This window comes from Brachyhypopomus gauderio, chromosome 2 (assembly GCF_052324685.1).
Source record: "Brachyhypopomus gauderio isolate BG-103 chromosome 2, BGAUD_0.2, whole genome shotgun sequence".
NCBI classification, from domain to species: domain Eukaryota; kingdom Metazoa; phylum Chordata; class Actinopteri; order Gymnotiformes; family Hypopomidae; genus Brachyhypopomus; species Brachyhypopomus gauderio.
The window spans coordinates 6716781-6739777 of NC_135212.1; the positions used below are offsets into that span (position 1 = coordinate 6716781).

Sequence of the window (22997 nt, forward strand, 5' to 3'; positions counted from 1 at the left end):
TACAAGAAATAAGACATGTGTTTTAATGCAGCTTTGAGGGTCAGTTACAACGGGCCTAGATGTGGTTGCGCAACGACATTGCAAAAGTAATGAGAAAAACTAGGAGAGTAGTTCATGTTCCCCATGGTCTTCTGAAAATATATGATTCCTTTACACATTCAGTGTTTGCCTTTTATTGCATAGCTTACAACAACAGGCAAAAAACATAAAAAAAAAAACATATTGATGCATAACCTGCCAATGCCACTGAACACATTTTAATGAAGAAAATGTGATTGTTACTTATGAAGTCATTCATGGTTTCTTTACAATATTTAAACTTTTAATAGTTTTTGAGTCTTTTTCCCATTTTGTCCTGTGTCTGTATTGTAGAAACCTGAAAATTAACAGTGAGAAGTGAGAAGGTACACAAAGGTACTTCAGGTGGGGTGTATGTGTGTGTGTGTGTGTGTGTGTGTGTGTGTGTGTGTGTGTGTGTGTGTGTGTGTGTGTGTGTGTGTGTGTGTGTGTGTGTGTGTGTGGGTTGGGGGGGGGGGGTGTGAGTGTGGTGTGGGAGGTGCGGGGGTCACAAAAAAACCTATATATTGTGCAGTCACATGTAATGACACGTATGTGATAAAGGAGCTATTTTAACAGGTGAAAGAGGTGACAGAACCACAGGGCCTGGACTCAGACGTCACTGGTAGTGTTCCTGGTAGTCTCCATTTTCACAAAGCTCCTCTTGCATGGTCAGTCCCCTTTTGCTCTGCCAGCCCTTCCTGCGGGCGGAGCTGTCCGCCGTGGTCCCGTACGATTTCACCCTGCTGTTGGCAAGGGCGCTGTCACAGCTCGGCTCTTCCTCCTCCCCCAGCTCATCCTCCCCTAGGATGCCACACTGATCCTCGCTGGTGTTCTCCGGGTCGGCCCAGTCCTGCTTCTCACCCGAAGCGAAGATGCCGTAAAAGATCACCCCACAGTAATGGACCATGGAGGCGATCAAAAACACGTTCTGCCACTCCCGACGAGTCTGCAGAAGAAAAGGAAACATCATAAATGTGATGTCACGTGGTCGTTCTGGCCTTCATAACATTTTACAGGAGCAATCTGATCACTCACACCATTTAAAACTGAAAGAGCCTCATTATGTTTAGCTGTTTTAACCATTCTCTCCCTGCTGAAAATACACCAATCACAATTCAGAGGTGAACCTACCTTGTGTTTAGTTAGCGCTCCCACAATAAGAGGGCACACCATTCCTGACAGGGTGCCCACGCCGTTGGAAATGCCCATCAGGATGCTGGCATAGCGTGGAGCGATGTCTAAGTGATTCACGTTGAACCCTGGGATACGTTACACCAGTACATTAACTGAACATGCGAGCATGAACTCAAACACTTAGAGAATAACTGCGGTTTAACAATTCCCCTGGAGTGGAGTACTGTTATTATTAGCAATGACATGTTTTCTATGTTATTATAACAATGTCTGTCCAACCATGAGGAAAATTAAATATATAAACACAACATAAACAAACAAAACAACATATCAAGCAACAAGTGTAGTAAAAAAACTTTGGTAAAATACAGTCACAGTTTGAGCTTGATATTTTCATTAAAAAAAATGTTAAGTGTACATTAGCCTACATATCACTCGCTGTGGACACACAGTCCTCTGACCTGATATGGCAAAACCACTAAAGCCTACAGCCAGGATGAGAAAAGAGATGGCCACTCCCCGCGTGTGTGAGAATCCCACCACCAGCAGCAACGTGGCCTCCATTCCAAAACCTGTAAAGCAGAGAGACATGAAGAGCCCCCTTGTTCTCTGACAGATGTAATTCTCGTTCAGGTTTCATTCGCCGGGCTGCAGCCAACCTCCACAATTCATGATCTTGCGCACAGTAGTGGTGGAGAGGATATTGTGGCTTCTCAAGAAATCAGCCAGCTGTCCACCAATCGGCACCACGATGGTCATCACCATGTGTGGCACTGCGGACAACATGCCCACCTAAGAGAGACCAAGAGTTAACCCATCATGTATTTACACGTCTTGTTTTGATACTCAGCTGTTGTTGTGCATGAATGCTTCTGTTTGTCCCGAAAGTGTTACTTTCCAATGCAGGTATGTTCGATTACACCGAATGTCTGATCGAGGCACATTGGATGGATGTCATGGTTCCTAAGGCATGAAGAAAGGCTCACTTTGCTGATGGGGAAGCCGAACACCTCCTCGAAGTAGGCAGGCTGGCTGATCAGCAGCAGGTAGAAGGTCCAGCTGCGACAGAAGTTGGCCACAATGATGGCGTACACCGGCATGGAGGTGAAGAACCGGCGCCATGGAGTCTTGAATTTCTGTAGGGAAACAACAGAATGAACATTCTGAGCACTGGCTATCTGCATCTTTTCTAAACATACGAATAATTAGCTTTAAAAATCTCAGATGGAGGTCTTGTGTCAGAAAAAACAGACGACTTGTTATCAGCTGTGATTCTAGAGTCTGTTGGGGCCTTACGCCAAACATTGCTGCGGTCCCACTTAAGGAATTCAGGTCTCAAACTCTCATTGCAAACTTTGCACATCACTTCATTTGGTTCCACCCCCTCGTTTGTTTCATTAGCATCACTCGCTCCTGCCTGTCATTATCACGTTCCTGCCTGTCATTATCACGTTCCTGCCTGTCATTATCGCCCGGTCCTTCTTTCTTTCTTGTTAGTCTCGTTATGCATACCGTGCGTTCCCCAGTTCACGTCTGGTCGTCCTTAAATTTCCATGGTGACGTACCATTGTTCCAGCTGTGTTTGTGTGTTGTGTCCTTAGCTTGTTTTTCCTGGAGACTATTTTAGTTTTTCTGCCTCGGTTTGCCTGTTCATTTATTGTTTCAGTTTTGCATGTTTTTGCTTTTCTCTATCATCATGTATCCTTGGATCAATTTGGTTGATCTGTTAGCGTTGGCTCTATGGGCCTGGACCGTCTATTCGACCCTTATTCTGGATTTGCCCTTAAAGAATTTCATTCTTCTCAGCTTTTGCGTCCGTCTCACGATTACTCCGCATCACACTGTCATCGTAAGCTGCAAGTAGGACGCTGTACCTCAGTAGCGCTCATTAAGTTGACCCCTTCCCCGATTGTGGTCTCGATGTATATTCTCTCTTCATCACTGATTGTGGGATGAACTGCTGGGCTCTCATAGGTAAGCAGGAGCCAGAAAGAATACCATAACATTCCAAAGACTCCTGAACACATGCAAACACCCGTCATGTGAGTTTGGGGCCTTTTTGTTCAAATTCAGTCAATAAATACTTAAATGCAGAGATAAATGCAAAAACTACAGATGACCTAGCATTTAGAGGAGCAATATGTCATTTTACCCCCATAAAGAACCAAACAATAATTATGAAAGTGACAATTTATTATTATTATTATTATTATTATTATTATTATTATTATTATTATTATATTTATGAGATGAAGAATCAGATTGTTTGTAGTGACCAAATGAACCAGTTTATGCCCCATGGACTGGGTCCCCAACATGGAGGCAGCCATGTTTGAAATACGTTTACTACAAAATCTCTGACACATCCAAGACCCTAGGTGTCAGCATAATGATTGTTTTATAACGTGAAGAAAAACACTGGGAAATGACTTATTGCTCCTGTCTTGATAAACATTATCAAGATGTATCAGGGATCAAAGTTGTAGTCTTTGGCTAGATAAACAATGAGTCATGCCGCCATTTTCTTTCTTTTTTTGTCTGAAAGAGACAAATTTAATATTACAGTACCCTGGCATGGTAAGTTGGGTCTAATGTTAGTATCACTTACTTAAAAAAAATTAAATATACATTTCACATTAATTTCTATAAGTTTCGTAAGTCATGTGGTTTACGTCAAATTTAGTGTGCATGGCAAATAATATCCAAACATATATCTGAGTGCATTTTGAGTGCAATAAAAAATTTTTATATTCTTTTATCATGTTAAATTCTATTTTTATCATCCCCTATTCCATGTATGTTTGCACTGAAAAAGGAGTGGATTTCAATCTCATTATACATCCGTATAGTGACAATAAAGGCATTCTATTCTTCCATTCATTTTATTCTATATCCTGGTGTTTCAGATTAATAGATGCTGCTGGTTTCCTTTAACTAATAGGTAACTTTACGTACACGATGCGAACACCTGATGCTAATGTGAACCTCTTACCATATACGTAGAAGACGGATGACCAGCCCACATACTGCACGAGCACTCCAGCAAGCGGCATGGCAATCACTGCACCTGCGTAGGACCCTGTGAAGAAACGCGCGCGTGGGGGTGCTCACGCGGTCAGTAAATCAGACCCTGTGAAGAAACGCGCGCGTGGGGGTGCTCACGCGGTCAGTAAATTAGACCCTGTGAAGAAACGCGCGCGTTGGGATCCTCGCGCTGTTAATAGGCTATATCACAAAGAAATGTATTTACAGCCCGACGCCTGTGCAGTTATTTGGCGGTGTCCGTACAAGCAGGGATACATGAAAAACAGCCCGCGGTCTACTATTACAGTTCTATTACTCTTTTTTACTTTCAAGTGATGTGACAACGTATATTTCATATCGAAGTTATCAAGAGGAAACTGCTAGTAGACTTTCATAAGATACACATGCACTGAAAACCTTTTAACGTTAACACACAATACGCATTAAAATCCCCATGTAACAAGCACAAAGGCAGGTTGAATATTTACAGCCTTCTGTTTTTAACACGTTACGAATTCCTTGAACGTGCAGTCTCTGCACGTGCTACTGAGTTTCAACTTCAAGCAATGTGAGTTTAAAGAAAAAGTGTTTTAATGTATATTTGATTACTGGATACACGCAGAAACTCTTCAGCTTAAAGTGGGCTGGCATCTGGCGCTGTGCTTTTGTGCGGATATGAGAGTACTACTTCATTTGTGTTAACGTTAAAAGGCCTCCTTCACGTGGAGGTGAGGGTGAAGCTGCACGCGCACTGTCCATTCAGACGCGATGTCGAGAGCCACACGACGAATGAGGTTGTCATGGCACCGTTTTTAATGCGGGTGCGTGTGTGCCTGTGTGTGTGTGTGTGTGTGTGGAGGTGGGGCTAGACTGACATCTGTAAAACAAATTCATTCAGCTGGATTTAATGCTGGACACTGACACCGTCGACGAGCTAGTTAATAGCTAGCTCAGAATCATTGGGTGAATGAGACTTGGCTCCAGCTCTGACGCACGGACACACAGTATGAACCTTCAATGCAACTGAATATGCTCTTCCACAGAGATGAAAACGTCATTTTGTTGAGAAGGTAACAGAGAGCGCTTCGTGGACATACATCTACATGGTTTATGCAAAGTGCAGAATTTGTGAGACTCAATAAACAAAATGAATGTTGTGTATTTCACTGATGTAAGCTTGGTGTACCCACCACAGAAGGACGTCGTGGCTAGTCGACTTCTCTCCAGTGGAGGGGCCCATTTACTCCACAATCCATGGCAAGCTGGATACGTTACACCCTGATAAACACACACACACAAACACACACACACACACACACACACACACACACACACACACACACACACACACACACACACACACACCTGAACCAGGTAACCAGAGAATGTAGAATGCTGTATACCTGGCACAAGTGCCCTGCAAACTGGAATATCTCACAATTGGGTACACAATTGGGTATAGTCCTGTTATTATACTGAATATGTTGCCTATTTGACAGACTCTGCAAACACTTCTGTAAATTGTGCTGGACAAGGGTGTAAGGCAAATGCTAGAATTGTAAATGTGGACCTCAAAACTACACAAGATGGAGGAAGAATTTCAAATAAAAGGGTTTTTTGGTGGTGGTATTAAAGAGTTGGAGAAGTATGTAGTGTACTGACCTCCACCAGACCCTGCAAGACTCGCACAAACATCACACAGCGATAATGGACTCTGGCAGCAGACGGGATGAACATGTTAAACAATGACGTCAGCACGATGGCTGCACCAAACACCCTGCGTAAACGTGGCAAGACACAAAAAGACAACTCGTCATAATAATGTTACTGCATATTTGGAATAAATATGAAAATCATTTAACAAGATCAGTAAACATGTGTAATAAAGTTAGATAAGCCTCTTGAAACACATTATCAAGTGTGTCTTAAGAGTTGTGTTTTTTCTTATGACTGCATGCTGTGGAGCCCAATGACAGGATGGTGAATTACTGACATCTACAGTAGAACACAGTTTTTCATGTGGATAGAAATTAATATGCTAATGTCAATAAATCTGTGTATGTGTGTTGGGGGGGGGGGATCCTTTGTACACAGTATATTGAAATGGTTCTTTACCTTGAAAAAATGTTAGAGAAAAAAAAGATACATAAAACACATGGTCTTGCAAGGGAAACTAGGCAAACATGCAGGGCGACCCAGACCTGTGCTGCGCTGAATCATACAATAGGCAGCCATTTTGGATCTGTTCTCTTGAGCTTTTTCACCATTTACTTCATCCTGCCACGTTTTTTTTTCTCCAAAACAGTGCGTAAGTGACACTTGTAATATTCCGGATGGCTGGTGTTTCAGGGAGAGATCTGCAGTAGGATCTTTCATTATTAACTCTGTCAGCTTCGTGTCCTCTTTTCCTGCAGGTCTTTTATTACAGGAGTGTTATCGCATGGCTCATCAATACAACACACTGCTTTAACCCTTTCAGCCCTGACCACGAGGGCTGCTTTCACTCGCTCAGTGGGCCACGGCCACACCGCTCATAATGATTCAGGTAGTTTTATTTTCATGTGAAATGTGTGTAAAGTTTGTATTGTGTGTTTTTTCCTTGTTTAGTGATGCTTATGCTGACAGTAAGGGGCTCACCTGTTGGCTGCAAGCTTGTTGGAGATGAAACCACCAGGGATTTGAGTGATGATGTAACCCCAGAAAAAGGAACCATGGATAAGTCCCACTGTCTCAGGGTCCCAGTTAAACTCTGCAGGCTGAGAGCCAGAAACAGCACGTCAGAGCAAATATTTTTAGTTTATCATGCACCACTGATTACTCAGGAGGAAGAGATTGAGAGAGAGAATGATACGGAGTGATTGAGAGAGAGAGAGAGCACATCTGTCATTCATATTTCCCTTTGTCTCAGATCACAGGAAATTGCAGTAGCTAATTACAAAGAAAGCCATTCATGAGATTTTATGCAAAAATCAAGCCCCCTGATAATCTTTTTTCGTCAGGTTGCCCTAGCTGAAACGGTTAATGACTTTGTCTTTCATATGTCAACAGAAAACCTACTTCATAAAGGAATGTGTGGTAGGGCAAAAGAGCAGTGTGGTGGCATGAGCTTTGGCAGAAAGACAGCATGAAGACAGATAAACATCGTGTGGTGTCCATGGTAACACATGATGGTTCTTTTCAGCTTACGCAGTCTGTCGTCCGTGATATTTTGTGTCATCTTGTTCACCTGAATAACGGCGGTGCCGTTGATGTAGACAGTGTTGTTGTTGACCATCTCCACGATGGCCACGCCCAGGTTGCAGCGGATGCCAAAGGAGATGCAGAAGCCCAGGCCGGAGAGGATGGCGATGATATAACGCTTGGGGAGTCCGAAGCAGCCGCAGTCCAGCAAGGGCGGGTCCACCTGGCGTGAAGACACCGGACGCCCATCCTCCGTCAGCTCAAGCTGATCGTCATTCACGTTGGTGCCATCGACCTTCCTGCAGATAGGAGGACAAGGCTTAGGTTTAGAGTGTGTAGGGTGGATGGGACACACTTCAGGGTTAGTGTGTGTAGGGTGGATGGGACACACTTCAGGGTTAGAGTGTGTAGGGTGGATGGGACACACTTCAGGGTTAGTGTGTGTAGGGTGGATGGGACACACTTCAGGGTTAGAGTGTGTAGGGTGGATGGGACACACTTCAGGGTTAGAGTGTGTAGGGTGGATGGGACACACTTCAGGGTTGGAGTGTGTAGGGTGGATGGGACACACTTCAGGGTTAGAGTGTGTAGGGTGGATGGGACACACTTCAGGGTTAGAGTGTGTAGGTTGGATGGGACACACTTCAGGGTTAGAGTGTGTAGGGTAGACAAATATGACAGGGGGATCATATTTATACTGACAACACAAGAATTCAGTTCCTTCCTATGATGTATTCTTCTTTCTAGTTCAGACTGTAAATCATCTGAATCATCCAGGTTCGTCCGAGCTTCTCACACATGTCTTGATTTTTACCCCACTGGTTCCGCCCTGCCCCAGTGTGTGTGAGACACCAACACTTCACCAGCACTGCTCTTTGTAGCCAGGACATGGAGGTGACGATACAGGCACGTGTGTTACCTGCTCTCTCCTCCTCCTCCTCCTTCCCCTCACACGCACACCTGCGCCATTACCCAACCTCTGACTCTCCTCTCATCCTCCACACATACGCCCTGACTTTAATCTCACCCACCCTCAGAAGCACACCTGTGCCCCCCGTGCTCCTGCCACTCACAAAGATGGAGAGGATGCTAAGACTCGGACAGATCCCTGGGTGTGAGGACCACCGCCCTGCCTGCTCTCTGTGCCTGTGAGCAGGTGAACCCACAGTGCTGTTATTGGGTTCATGAGGGTGATAGTGATCACTGGGAGATTGGGTGCCCTGTCTCAGGGAATGATCTTCCATGACGCTTCCATCCACTCCAGTGAGATAATAAACAGAACGTCGCATTTAGATTTTAGAAAGGCTGCTTTGTTCTTTAAAAACAAAAAATACCTATAGTTGCGGTATATTTTGGCTGGGTAGTAGACATTTTTTGTCTATAATGAGACCTCAGAAATGGTCAGACTCTCTTTAAATTTAAATTAATTTTTGCTGATCTCAAATAAAAAGAAAAATCTTTTGAATGTGTCTGTTGGTGCAGTGTTCATTAACAGAAATGGTATTTAAAATATTTGCTGTTTTCCCCACCCCCAAGACAGTTATTCTGCAATAGTCAAATTGCTATCTATTTCTATCTATTTTCTTTCCCAAAAATTAAAATGATTTAAAGATTGTGCATTATACCTGTCTCTCTATGAGTGATTCTAAAATGCCTAATTTTCACTTCCTGTGATGTTGCATCATCACTGCGGATTGGTAAGGTGAATAATTCATCACCTGCAGCTAATAATGTATTAATTATGAGTAACACATTCACTCAAAGTTAGGACATGTTTCAAAAATATATTGTTCACATTACTCAAATATAAAGATATAACAAAATTTAAAGTAAAACACTTAAAACTTACTTGCACACGGCTAAGCATATATTAGCATATATAATCTAAATATTTTGCAATATTACTTGCTACTTTAAATCTCGCACAATAAAAGTCATTCCAGCGAATGCTTTTTCTCTGACTGTCTCTGTATCACTTATGCTTCTATACCAACCAGACACAGGAAATGATACCCCTTATCTGTCATATCAAGTTGTCTTATTTTAAACATTACTTTTTCATTTATTGAGGTTTCCAGAATTGTTATATATAATACACAATGTTAGAATGTGAATTTTCCATTATATAAGCAACTTGCTGAGTACCTATTTCAAATAATAAGATAGCCATGCTAATGCGATCAGGTAAAAAAACCAACAAAAGAACATGCTGTCACCCCCATGTTGCGTCTGCATTATTGTGGCGATTCAGTTACTCACATGAATAACACCAGTAATCCAAATAATACAAAAATTGACGACTTAAAATATGAATAATTAATTGTGACGCAGTAATGATATAGTATGATATGTGGAGAATATTAGTTTTTCATCACAAAACCCTCAAAATGAAAACACAAAGTCAGACAACATCAGCTTTAACAACTCCATTACGGTTTCTGGAAGAAAGCACTACATGAAGTTGCAATGTACAATATGTAATTCTGTCTTAACAATCATAAGAAACTCTGCTAACTCTTGGGAGGACTAACTTTTACCCTGAAATATTCTTCCATGTTTTTGTTCAAATTAAAGCCAGGCAAACACCCAGTGCTGTGCTGCCATGCTGTACCCGTCTGCCTCGGTTGGGTGATGCTCCCCAGTGAAGTCTGCCTTTGCCCTCCCAACGCTTAGACACTTACTTCTGCAGGTTCCCCAGAGAGTCTCCCACGGTGTTCTTCACCTTCTCCTTTCCTGGGTTCAGCACCTTCTCCTTTAGCCCAGCGAGCCCCCCGAACGGCATCTCTCTCTCCCTCTCGTAGCTCGTCTACAGATCTGTCTCTCTGGCTTGCTCTGCTCCTGCAAAGCAGGCAGGGTGTCCACCAGGCATTGATGCTTGTCCTCTGATGGTTTGGCTTCGAGTGGCTTGCTGAGGTGCGCAGGAGGGGAGAAGGGGGGATGTAGCTCCCACCCTGATGGAGGAAGAGAGAGGGGTGAGGATGTTCTGGCTGGAGGTGGCTGAGACAGGGTGGGTGAGGGGGTGTGGGGTGGGGGAGGGGGTGTAGCGGTCTCAGGTGTCCACTTTAAGGTTCCAGGACTCTGGGTTTACTCCGTTCCCTGGCATGTGCATACACATGTGCCCCAGGATGGTGCGAATTGGCAGCGAAGAAGATGAGGGAGAGTCTGGGGAAGCCGGACCCTCACGGAGCTGGCATCCTGCAGAGTGCCTCTTAGACAGGAAAGCAGGGGGAATATCCCCAGGCAGGCTTTCTCTCCGACAGGCTCAGCAGACGGTCAGGCTGCCTGCCTTCGCTCTGAACCACACCCCTCACAGGTAGACAGGCACACTTAGCTCATTAAAGATTGAGGGCCAAGTTTGGCAGGCAGCCTCAGTGTTGGATGATAGGAGCAGGTGAAACCAGACACAGCGCTCATGTGTGCCAAGGGCACTGCCATGCTGCGTTAGCGTAGCAGCTAGAGGTTAAGCCTATCACCATCAACACTCAAACACTTCAACACTCAAACCCTCCAACTCTCAAACACTCAACACTCAAAAGAGCTGAAGGGTTGAAATGTTTTAAAAAGTTGTGAAGTTTCCACCTCTACATTTTTTACAAGTTTACACCTCTTTATTTTTTAAATAATGTAATGATGTGAAAACACCTATGCCAGCCCCTCCCTTTTTGGAAGTAATCAAAAATGTAGCATGTGTAAAACATGTAGATCTGGAGCGCTGAAGGATATTCATCTCCAACAGTGTGTGTGGAGGTGTTCTAAGCCCTAGGTGTAGGCTGGGCTGTGTGGAGAACATGTTTAATTGCATTGTTGTCTCATTAGTAAAAAGTCAGCCTTACCCCTTTGGAAGTGCCTTCTCCGATAAGTAATTGCTCACATGCCTAAAATAACCATGCAGATTGCAATGTAATAATGGTAATGTGAAACCAGTTTGAGTGTGTTTGCTGAGGTATACAATAAATAATTGGGAGAAGTAACATTTATCCAACATTTTTTTGAAATGACGTTTTTATTAAAATTGTAAACATAACTATTAGTATGAATGTAAACATATTTTTGGCTATGCTCTGCCACTATTATTTTTGTGCACTTAAGTTTGCATGGAAGATCTCTTTAATCTTCACTTGGGTTTAAGTAACGTTGATAATTTCCTTATATAAAATGAAAAGTGTTTAAATTCGAAACCACTTAATATAACATGGTGATTACTATTGTTACATGGTAGGGCCAGTCAATGAACGTCTGTCAGCCATGAGCTGAAAATTCATTAGTAACATTGTGACATCTAGTGGTCTATATATGCCATTGTAGTTAATTGCTTTTAAACCATTATTTAACAGTTGTTAGATTTATGTTACATTCTTAAAAAACAGAGAATTTCAGAATGGAATATTAGAATATGCAATGCACCACAAAATAACAATAATTAGAAAATGTATCTTGTATTCACACCGGTTCGTTTACATTGGGCTTAGCATATACCTCCTGGGCATACAGATTAATCTTCCAGTAATTAACAAAATGTTAAACCTAACCCCTCAACAGATGAATTACTCTCAATATAAATATTTATTATGTGTTATTTAAACAGCAAAATAACGGAACCACATACCCTTATCTACCCCATCTACACACTGCCTCAGCCCGTCAGGACACCTGCACATTCCAGGCTGACAGAAATAACAAAACAAATTATAAAGGTAGACCGTTACACACGCACGCCCAGTTCTGCACTGCATCCTATAAACCGAAACAACCCTAATATTAATGTTAAAACAACCCTAATATTAATGGTTAAACATGTGACGTGTTGGTTGTGCGATAACCCGAGACGTACGGTGTACGTACGTACACATATACCTAAATAAATGCTGACTTATTGTGCTGTGATGTGTTTGCTTTTATGACAATTAAAGTCTACATGTATGAAAATAATTTTTATTTTCTCAGCAGCAAATATTAAAAATCTTCACATTGAGTTTATTTTCTTATTCCAGTAAATATTTGTTTAATATTATTATTAGGTATTTCTGAATTGTATATTACTTTAGGCAATACAGCCATAGAATAAACCATTTTGTAATTCTATTTTGTATTTTAATGTTCACAAAGGAGATTACAAGGTAATTTAAATTCCCACTTAATTCATACTCCCCAGTAAATATAATTAAATACACGAATTAATTAATAAATAAATGAATAGAATGAAAACAATATTATGAAGAGAAGTCAAATAAGAAATGCGCAACCCAGTAAATTGCTCAGCACGTATTAAATGAACAGAATCAAAAGGGAAGACAATATATATAAGTATTACATATATATATTGTGTATACAATTATAACAGTATAATTGTATACACAATCCTAAAAAAATTATATGAATCGAAAAGTAGCCTAATTATAATCATACTGTACGTAACTCTAACATTGCCAATACGGCAACTAATCAAATAACATCAAATAGACAAAAATATACATTTGTGAGAAATGTCAAAAACAACCAAGACGCCTGTAAACGTATGAACCTCCTCTAAAGCGATTCACTTTATTCTCAAGCGACTCACTTTGCTTTGAAACGATTCCATTTACCGCCGTTGCAAAGTTAACGCTTCACCGTCAACGTTGACTCGGTCCGAGTTGCGTACGGCTGTTGAATCCGCGAGCGTAATTTTCTGCGCGTGCGTAACATCTCGCGTGACTTGCTTGTAGTAACGTGAGGGAGCGCAGCGAGAGAGGGCTGATCACGGTAGGAGGAGATACGTCTTCTTCCGCGTTTTCCCCCTATCTCAACCTCCGTGTCCAGATTACGCCGCGTACTGTTTTCGCACGTTTCACTCTTCAAGCCTACCCCTCCCCAACTGACTTGGTTGAAAAAAGTCAAGTCAATTATACAACGTTTACTGCCCCCCCACCTCCCTGTCGTCTCGTCCCCCCCGTTTGCCACATTCACCACTGCCGTATCCACATGCATTGGAATACAGGGCCCCGGCATACCGGCTCCAGCCATGTCGGCGAGCGATGCAGCGGCTCCCGGCGGTGACAGAGCGGCGAGAGAAGAGACAGGTAGGTCGCTGGATAGTTGTGGTTGTATTTAAAACAAAACCGGAGATTGGACATATCCACCGGTAGGATATAATTCGTTGCTGTAGCGGAGAGTGGCGCGAAGTAGTGCTGTGACCGGGAGGAGGAGAGGGGAGCTGTCGGTGTTCTCCCGGTGATTGGACTCGCCTTCATATCGAAACTAGGTCAGTAGTTCAGTAGAGCAAACTCTTGTAATCGAAGATTTGCGCTGGATGTTAGTCGGAGAAATTGTTCCAAAAACCGGGACGTAGGGCTATAATCAGCGTTACCGTTTGCAAATGTTTTGCTGTAAGCAACATGTTTTGCACTTTACAGTTCGTCTTCGGTGTATCTGTGCTGCCTGAATCTGTAGTTTGCTCATAGACTTCTAGCAAGGCCCGACAGTACACCGAAAAGATTTGAGGCTGCGCCAATAAAATATTGTTGTAACATCGCTTTTTATTTATCCTATTGTTTTCTAGTTGTTTTTGAATGACTCAAACTATATTTATATGTTTCAAGAATGTAAAGATACAACGCACTTACTATGGGTTATAACATGACTTTTGTTGTTCAAATAGGTCTTCCATGCAATGATAATAAAACATTAGTATAATTATTTAGGATTTACGCACATTATGTGTGTACGTTCATCAGAGTAAGATGTTAATGGTTTCTTTTTTTTAGTCATTTAAGTTTCTTCTTAAGTTTCTTCCTTTTGCTATTGTTCCTTAACCTACGTTATAGTAACGTGCTTGAATGGTTTTACTGGCGTCCGCCCAAGGCTTAATACTAAGCGTTATGATTAGTCATTTTCGGGTTTTTTTTCGCGGAACTTGCACAGATCAACTGGCACTCCTATGTATAGATCCACCAATTATTTGTCAGTTATACACAACTAATATGTTCTGAATTGAAATTCTGTTGCAGGGTGTATGGTGACGAATAAAGTGCATCTCTCCTTTGGAAAATGAGTTGCGTACGAGCAAAATAAAGTCATGTCGACGGATTCCTGACAATGAATTGAATGGGTTAAAATGTGACTCGGATGTGGCCACTGACTTTATACAGTTGGTGTTTTACTACGCAAGGGAACGACGTGGTCTGATTGTAACGCGTGAACGGAGTCTCGCGCCGTGACGGTTGTGTAATATCTGGGTCAAACTCCGCACGCTCGTGGGCCGGCTCCGTCATGCGTTGTTTACCGTTACTTCACGAGCTTTGATTAAACTGAAAACTTCGGAAGCAAAAGTATAGGAAAAGCACTATTGGGCGAAAATATCAATTTAAACGATGTAAAATATTTATATATGTATATAAAGTTGTCAAGAAATGCACTGCTATTAGACTATTACATTATTATTATGGTCTTGTTTGGTCTGGAGTTCATGTCGTGGTGGACTTAATAAAACGCTTCTTTACACCTAAACTAAAGATAACTGGAGTTGTGAACCTATACGTTACATTTTTAAACTCTCAACTTTGAATATTTACCTCTACGTTTAATGTTTGATTAATATTTATCGTTTAGACTTAAATATAGCCTAATCCTTATCGGATGTTTAGTGATCAGTGATCAGAAAATCAAAAATGTTCGCAGCGACAAATCAGTCTTAAGTTAAATACATGTTAACCTATGTTAAAGCTTCTCTAATGAAATGGCTTGACGCGAGGCAGCGTGTTTCTGTGGAGTTCCTGGAGGGAGTTTAAATGACGCTCCAGTGAAACACCATTTTTGTGGCTCTGCACATCTGCTTAGCCTCTCTGCCTCGGTGGTTCGTTTACATCAGATTTTCTCCAGATACAATACAGAATAAACATTTATCATGAACAGGAGGTTTTAACGCTTTTTTAGACAGTTAAAAACAGTTCATACTGAAAAAAAAACAGTGAGGATAACGCACAAAACCTTACGGGAGTTCAGCTTAATGAACGACCTTAGAGATGAAAAAAGAAGTGGTGTAAAAGTGCCTTCTGCTGTCGAATGCTTATTTCTGAAATTACGCTTTAGGGCGTAAAAACCTTCTTCTTCAGTCACGTGTCTTGGTTACGCTTGAATGTATTTTTGTAATTTTGTTCTGAATTCCCCTCATTATGTTATTAAATGAGTTGCACGTGTGTGTTTTGCCAACTGCTTCAGTTCAAGAAGCAGGAGTGAAAACGTGTCATTCCGACACCCCGGGCATCTTGTATCCTACGCACGGTACTTGGCACTCTGAAAGTCATGACGTTAAAAGGAATGTTTTTCATCAAAGTAGGCTAGCTGGATGGGGAAATATTTCCACGCGTCATATCTGTACTGCTGCCTTGTTCTGTGTGGCTAGTTCAGGTGGGCAGCTTCGAAGGACACCCCCTGACCACAAGCCGTGGGGATCCCTGGTGACTAAGCAATGCGAAGGCCCTTGTCTATATAGACTCCAGTATGTTTCGTCTGCCTGTTTGTAAATCTGTTTCAGATACAAAGTGCTTCTTGTGGAAATGCAGATGGAAGATTGTGACATGGAGTTGGTGATGTAAGCACTCGCTTCCAACACTTTTCCTACTGCTGAATCACTTGTTCTAGGCCAGAAACAATGGTGCTGTTCAGCCCCCAAAATGTTGCCTGTCTAGAAACAACAAACCTGTGACACAAGTGTTGGAAAGGCGGGGTCCTATCATCACCTTGTAAAGTTGTTAACCCGCCCTTACTACCATTTACAATGAAAAGCACAAGAGCCACAGTAAATACAGCAGTACTGAATCATCACTGGTCCGCACAAGAAGGAAACTCGTGACATGTCGTTTATACGAAGTCTGCCGGCTTCTGTGTTAATATGACATTTACATATGTGACCACTGAGCTCTCAGACTAGAAGACATGCGTGTGTTCTTAAAGGCTTCTCCAGTTCACAGGCACCAATTCTGGCACAAGCACCAGGACATTGTTGGTGGAAAAGTTGTATGAGAAACTGAAGTGACATGAACTCAGTGATGTAAACACTCCTCTGAGATACACTGGAGAGTGTCTCGGCTACAAAGGAGTAAGAAGATGACTGGAAGATTTTCTAGTTCGAGAGTGCTTGGAAATCATATTCCGTCTAATGTACAACACTAAGATGGGAAATTAAAGTAACACTTTACACTCCCCCTGTGTCTGTCTGCTTCGGTTTACTACCTTGTTAATTCACTGTGCTTTTGAAAGTTTTGAAATGTCATCTTGATTCAACAAGTATGAAGACGGCTGAGATTTCAGTGCATTATCAGACATTTCATTACTTTATTGTCATCACAAACTTGGAAGCTGTCGAGCAGGTAGGTGGTGCATGGTACTAGCAACCTCCAGGGTCAAGGGTTAGATTCCCAAGGCCAGAATGCTTGTCACTCTGGTAATGATTTAAGACTGGATAAGATAATCGGGCGGATGCTGTAAGTGTCATATAAGTACAAAAATGATTTTACTAAAACTGGTCATATTTTGTTTGGCATGCTGAGCTAGCTTGGGTTCTAAAAGTTGGCAGTTACGAATGAGGAGTAGTTGATTTAATGTTTGCAACCAATTTTCCATTTTATATTTGAAAACACTTTCTTATGCTGAATGCAGTAGCAGTTATCTTCTACAAACTGTTTGCAGTCATGGTAAAAATGAATTTAAGGAGCATACTTAAAAAAGAAGCTAAAGAGAAGGCATATAGCAATCTGTATGAGAAGTTGGACACTAAGGAAGGGGAAAGGGTCTGTACAGATTGGCCAGACAGAAACCGTGATGGGCAGTATGTGCAGCAGGTTAGGATGATAAAGGATAAAGATGGGAATGTGTTGTCTGGTGAGGAGAGTGTCTTGGGAAGGTGGAAAGAGTATTTTGAGGAACTGATGAATCAAGAGAATGAAAGGGAGAGAAGGTTAGAAGAGGTAGAGGTTGTGAATCAGGAAGTGCCCCAGGTGAGCAAGGAGGAAGTAAGGGCTGCAATTCGGAGAATGAAGTGTGGTAAGGCAGTTGGACCGGATGATATTCCAGTGGAGGCATGGAAATGTTTGGGAGAGACAGCAGTGGAGTTTTTTACTGGGTTATTTAACAGAATCTTGGAAGGTCAGAAGATGCCTGAGGAGTGGAGACGAAGCATAATGGTGCCGATTTTCAAGAATAAGGGTGACGTTCAGAACTGTAGTAATTACAGGGGAATAAAGTTGATCAGTCACAGCCTGAAAATCTGGGAAAGAGTAGTGGAAGCTAGGCTTAGAGGAGAGGTAGAGATCTGTGAGCAGCAGTATGGTTTCATGCCAGCTAAGTGCACCACAGATGCTATGTTTGCTTTGAGAGTGTTAATGGAGAAGTATAGGGAAGGACAGAAGGAGTTACATTGTGTGTTTGTTGACTTAGAGAAAGCTTATGATCGAGTACCGAGTCAGGAGCTGTGGTATTGTATGAGGAAGTCAGGAGTAGCAGAAAAGTATGTGAGGGTGGTGCAGGATATATATGAGAACAGTGTGACAGCAGTGAGATGTGCGGTAGGAATGACAGACGGGTTTAAAGTGGGGGTAGGACTACATCAGGGATCAGCCCTGAGTCCCTTCCTGTTCACAGTTGTCATGGACAGACTGATGGACGAGGTTAGGCAGGAGTCCCCTTGGACTATGATGTTTGCTGATGACATTGTGATCTGTAGTGAGAGTAGGGAGCAGGTGGAGGTGAGCTTGGAAAGATGGAGATATGCTTTGGAGAGCAGGGGACTGAAAGTGAGCAGGAGTAAAACAGAGTACGTATGTGTGAATGAGAGGGCAGACTGTGGACAGGTCCAGTTACAAGGAGTTGATTTGGTGAAGGTTGACGAGTTTACCTACTTAGGGTCGAGGGTACAGAGTAATGGAGGAAGTGAAAGAGAGGTAAAGAAGAGTGCAGGCAGGGTGGTGTGGATGGCATAAAGTGTCTGGGGTGATCTGTGATAGAAGGGTGTCGGCTAGAATGAAAGGAAAGATCTATAGGATGGTAGTGAGACCTGCTATGTTGTATGGACTGGAGACGGTGGCACTGACAAAGAGACAGGTGAGGGAGATGGAGGTGTCTGAGATGAAGATGTTGAGATTCTCATTTGGAGTGACGAGGAAGGATAGGATCAGAAATTAGTTTATTAGAGGATCAGCTCATGTAGCATGTTTTGGAGATAAAGTTAGAGAAGCGAGATTGAGATGGTTTGGACATGTACAGAGGAGGGAGGAGAGGTATATTGGTAGGAGGGTCTTGAGGATGGAACAAGAGGAGGAGAGGTAGACCTATGAGGAGTTTTATGGATGCAGTGGTAGAAGATATGAGAGTGGCTGGTGTGTCAGTGGAGGACACTCAGGACAGGGCCAGATGGAGGAGTTTGATCTGCTGTGGTGACCCCTAAACGGGAATTGCCGAAAGAAGAAGAGGAAGAAGACTTTCAAAAATTATTCATATTCTCAGCATTCTCTTTTCTGCCTGTTTTTGGGACTGGAGCGTGACCCATGGTGTAGTGTACATGTTGTCTGAACATGTCAGGCATGGTTCATGAGGCCTACAGCTCAAACGAGATTGACTAGTTCTCAGTGGCACAAGCTCATCCATCTTCATTGTCATATACAAACTGGTTCCTCCTCCTACAAATTGAGAAGCACTTTGCTCCTACAAATTATACATACATTATACATGCACACACGCTCACCAGCCACTTTATTAGGTACACCTTGCTAGTACTGGGTTGGACTCCCTTTTGCCTTCAGAACTGCCTTAATCCTTTGTGGCATAGATTCAACAAGGTACTGGAAACATTCCTCTGGTCCATATTGACATCATAGCATCACGCAGTTGCTGCAGATTTGTCGGCTGTGCATCCATAATGCGAATCTCTCTCTTCGCGCTTTATGACATGGTGTGTTATCCTGCTGGAAGTAACCATCAGAAGATACACAAGGTACACTGTGGTCATAAAGGATGCACATGGTCAGCAACAATACTCAGGTAGGCTGTGGCATTGACACGATGCTCAACTGGTACTATTGGGCCCAAAATATCCCCCAGACCATTGCACCACCACCAGCAGCCTGAACCGTTGATACAAGGCAGGATGGATCCATGCTTTCATGTTGTTGACGCCAAATTCTGACCCTACCATCCAAAATCATGACTCATCAGACCACGCAACATTTTTCTAATCTTCTATTGTCCAATTTTGGTGAGGCTGTGTGAATTGTAGCCTCGGTTTCCTGTTCTTAGCTGACAGGAGTGGCACCCGGTGTGGTCTTCTGCTGCTGTAGCCCCTCCGCCTCAAAGTTCGACATGTTGTGCATTCAGAGATGCTCTTCTGCATGCCTCGGTTGTAACAACTAGTTATTTGAGTTACTGTTGCCATTCTATCAGCTCAAACCAGTCTGACCATTCTCCTCTGACCTCTGGCATCAATAAGGCATTTGCGCCCACAGAACTGCTGCTCACTGGATCTGAAATATTCAGACCAGCCCGTCTGGCACCAGATTATCTTGGCCATGTATACATGCCTAAATGCATTGAATTGCTGCCATGTGATTGGCTGATGTATATATGAAACGTGAGATAACCTGCTGATGTTAATGAAATAGCCTAGCCTAGTCTTCATGGACTGCTAAATCACATCTGATTCTTGAATATAATGCCTACACCCACTGTGCCTTTAGTTTTGACAGATACTATATGCAATTTAAGATGTAGTAATTTATATTTTTCTATAACCAAAAACCAATTGAATAATTTTAACACACCTGTATTATCTTCTCTTTTGTATATTTTACTGTTGCTCTTTAATAGTGTTTTGATTATCTGATTAATTGTTTGAGATTACTAAATCTATTATTTCAGCCCTTTATAAATACACATACACGTTCATCATTGTATGTCTTTGCATGCAGATTACAAAATGACCATAACACATTATATATGCTGATTTTCTGATTGACAGCAGTATCCTGAAAAGTGTCTGTTCTCATTGGTTATCTCAATAATTTGTGGAAAAGTCTTGTGTGAACAGCATCACAACGTGATGTGACAACATTAAAATGGAGTTGTGTGTGGGAATGACCGTCCACTGTGTGGGCAGTATATGGTCTCATGTTCAATTACTTCACCATATGTTACTCTGAGCATATTGTGGATATTTATTGGTACAATGTAAGTACTTGGAGTTTACAAGAGTGTACTGGTTTAATAAAGAGAGTTTTGGCAGAGACCAACGATAGAAAGCCTGAAATCCATCATCATTGTGACACCATAAAACTAAGGCTATTGTGGGTTGTTTGTTTATTACTACCATTTATAAAAAATAATATTTATGAAAATATTTTTACATCCTGCTTAGTGGTTATTTTTCCAAACTGAACTAAATAAGAACACAATCATTATGTCTGTAGCTTTTCTACATTCCAGCTTTGTTTTGATATTGCATTTGCATCATATCCTATCCTCTACATTGAAACGTATCGCAATATTATATTTTTTGCCATATTGCTCACCCTTAGACTTCACTCATTAAACTGAGAGGGAGGAAAAGGTTGATCTCTGAAAGTTGTGGTCACAACACACCATCTTGTAAAGTGCAGTAATCCTGCTACAGATATTCAGTCCAGAGCCCAGGATTAAAAATCAGGTTGTTGCTGATCTGTTAATAGCTATTTAGGTCAGCAGGCCTGTGGAGCAGTCTTATATATAGGAACCAGGGCTATGAGCGGGGCTGGCCTGCTCCACTGCTCATATACTGTACATTACACTGGGGAAATGTGTCGAAGTTCAGAGCACACTTCCGCACACAAGGTTAGAATTACATGTTGAGCACTGAGGGGTAGAACTGTATGTTCATTCTGATCATACACTACACAAGTTCAGTATGATGGTAGTTCATAGGCCTGTGGTGAATCAGAGTTTCATACAGGAGTCGTAATGGCACCCTCCATGGTGTAATGTTGGATAATTCTTAACCCTTTTTTTTTCTATTTACCTTTTGTTAAGGACCAAGCTGACTTTACAACTACCATACATTAATGCAAGATCTCTAGTACAATGACACTATTAAGGTTAGGGCTGTGTGGCAGTGTTGAGGGTTCCCCGTGTCATTTGCGGAGAAGAACTGTAGTCTTCAGGGTTGAAAAACAACTAACCCTAACGGCCCTTTTACAGAGATCATACATTTCTCTAATAGTGCCTCTAATAACAGGCTGGTGAGGCAGATTGAAGATAAAATGTGAAGATGTTAAACATGCCAGTCTAGTTTGGCCTTGGTTTTATAACAGTCCTCCAAACACAAAGAGATAACCTATATTTTAGTGCAGCATGTGTGTGAAGTCTGTCCGTTAGTAGTGTGCATGGTTTTTGTTGTTGGTGTTTTTTTTTTTTTTTGGGTATGTGTGCAAAACTGGGTTTCTGTGGTTTCCTTTCATAAGAAATGTTCGCTACCCTTTATTTTGATCAGCTGAAAGAAAATATTTTTCACTTTTGGTCATTCTTATTTATTTTTGCAAAGGTTGCGTTCTCTGTGTACCTGCTTCACAGCCCGGTTTGTTCCTGAGTTATGAAAGCATGTGAGCCATGTCCTGGTTGCAGCTGTTTCTGTGGCCCTGTACTTCAGCAAAGCCTTCAGACACGCAGGATCACCTTTTAATCAGGGGCTTCGCTTTAAATAAGGAAATAAAGAAATCCCATGCTAACATGTGCATGCTATTGTCCATGCTAATGTTTCATCCGGGCACATTACACATTGCTAAAACACATGGAGTCTAGCTCTAAGACCAGTTTGCCTTCAGTTGTGTTTACACACCTCTACGTCTTTGCTTCATATGTTTCAACATCCAGTGTGAGCAGATGAAGTGCTCTGATTCCATGCTTTCATATGCTGTTTACGTAGCGCTGTGTCACAGAGAGTGCAGCTGAACTGAGCTGAGACTATGCCCGGAAGGACAAATCCTGCCGTCTCACACACTGACCATCCTAGCTGTCTCCTGTCTCTGATCAAAAAATGAATAATTTATATGTTACATTAAAAGTAAATGGCTTTATTATTTGGAAACTTTTCTTTCCATCAAAAATAGTCTTTGAAAAATTGCATTTTTGTGTGCGTGTGTGTGTGTGTGTGTGTGTGTGTGTGTGTGTGTGTGTGTGTGTGTGTGTGTGTGTGTGTGTGTGTGTGTGTGTGTGTGTGTGTGTGTGTGTGTGTGTGTTTCAGGCGATGTGTTGGAGGAGGCACTCGAGAGTGACTCTGTCTCTGTTTCCAGTCTGGTGACCCCCAGCTCAGCTAGTGGCATGGAGCTGACCAGGAAAAGAAAGGGTAGCACAGACAAGTGAGTGTGTGTGCGCGCGCGCATGTTAGGTGTGTTCGAAAATGTTTGCTCGTGTGTAAAAATGAAAGGTGTCATAATGATCTGGATGTCATTTGGCGCTAAAGCTCTTCTCTTGTTCGGGCACTTCCTGCTCTCTGTTTTCTGACTGGACTCTGTTTTCTGAGGTTGTGTTCTGCATGAATCAAGTCCCACTGGTAATGTTTAGCCGTGTACTACTTGGTTTCTAGGGAAACAAAATCGGCATCA

General features: G+C 42.2%; 2 protein-coding genes across 3 annotated transcripts in view; one reads left to right on the plus strand and one right to left on the minus strand.

Moving 5' to 3' along the window:
- On the minus strand, positions 1-13191 carry slc17a8 (solute carrier family 17 member 8). Of its 2 annotated transcripts, XM_076984970.1 has the most exons (13): positions 12959-13191; positions 10080-10349; positions 7445-7697; positions 6856-6974; positions 5881-5995; positions 5409-5496; positions 4187-4273; positions 3069-3211; positions 2181-2330; positions 1854-1986; positions 1656-1766; positions 1192-1319; positions 1-1006 (listed from the first exon to the last, which is right to left on the minus strand). In XM_076984970.1, the coding sequence occupies exons 2-13, from the start codon at positions 10178-10180 to the stop codon at positions 677-679; spliced, it is 1758 nt and encodes a 585-aa protein (XP_076841085.1). In that variant the 5' UTR covers positions 10181-10349; positions 12959-13191; the 3' UTR covers positions 1-676. The 2 variants fall into 2 exon arrangements, with proteins under 2 accessions (XP_076841085.1, XP_076841082.1); XM_076984967.1 differs by lacking the exon at positions 12959-13191 and having other exon boundaries at positions 10080-10675.
- The window catches only part of bmal2 (basic helix-loop-helix ARNT like 2), an 18415-nt gene continuing 8513 nt past the window's right edge, over positions 13096-22997 (plus strand). Inside the window, exons 1-3 of the mRNA XM_076984950.1 lie at positions 13096-13457; positions 22637-22751; positions 22979-22997. The exon at positions 22979-22997 is cut by the window's right edge and continues 35 nt beyond it. Of these exons, the coding sequence (XP_076841065.1) occupies positions 13400-13457; positions 22637-22751; positions 22979-22997 (192 nt within the window). The 5' untranslated portion in view covers positions 13096-13399. The remainder of the gene's footprint in view (positions 13458-22636; positions 22752-22978) is intronic.

Bases quoted from the DNA above. Each gene is read 5' to 3' on its own strand.
- slc17a8 (XM_076984970.1), bottom strand. From the start codon at position 10,180: ATGCCGTTCGGGGGGCTCGCTGGGCTAAAGGAGAAGGTGCTGAACCCA. The intron at 4,274-5,408 runs GTGGGTACACCA...GTTTCTTCACAG, and splicing joins AGCCACGACGTCCTTCTGTG to GGTCCTACGCAGGTGCAGTG. The intron at 3,212-4,186 runs GTAAGAGGTTCA...GCATGTGTTCAG, and splicing joins ATCCGTCTTCTACGTATATG to GAGTCTTTGGAATGTTATGG.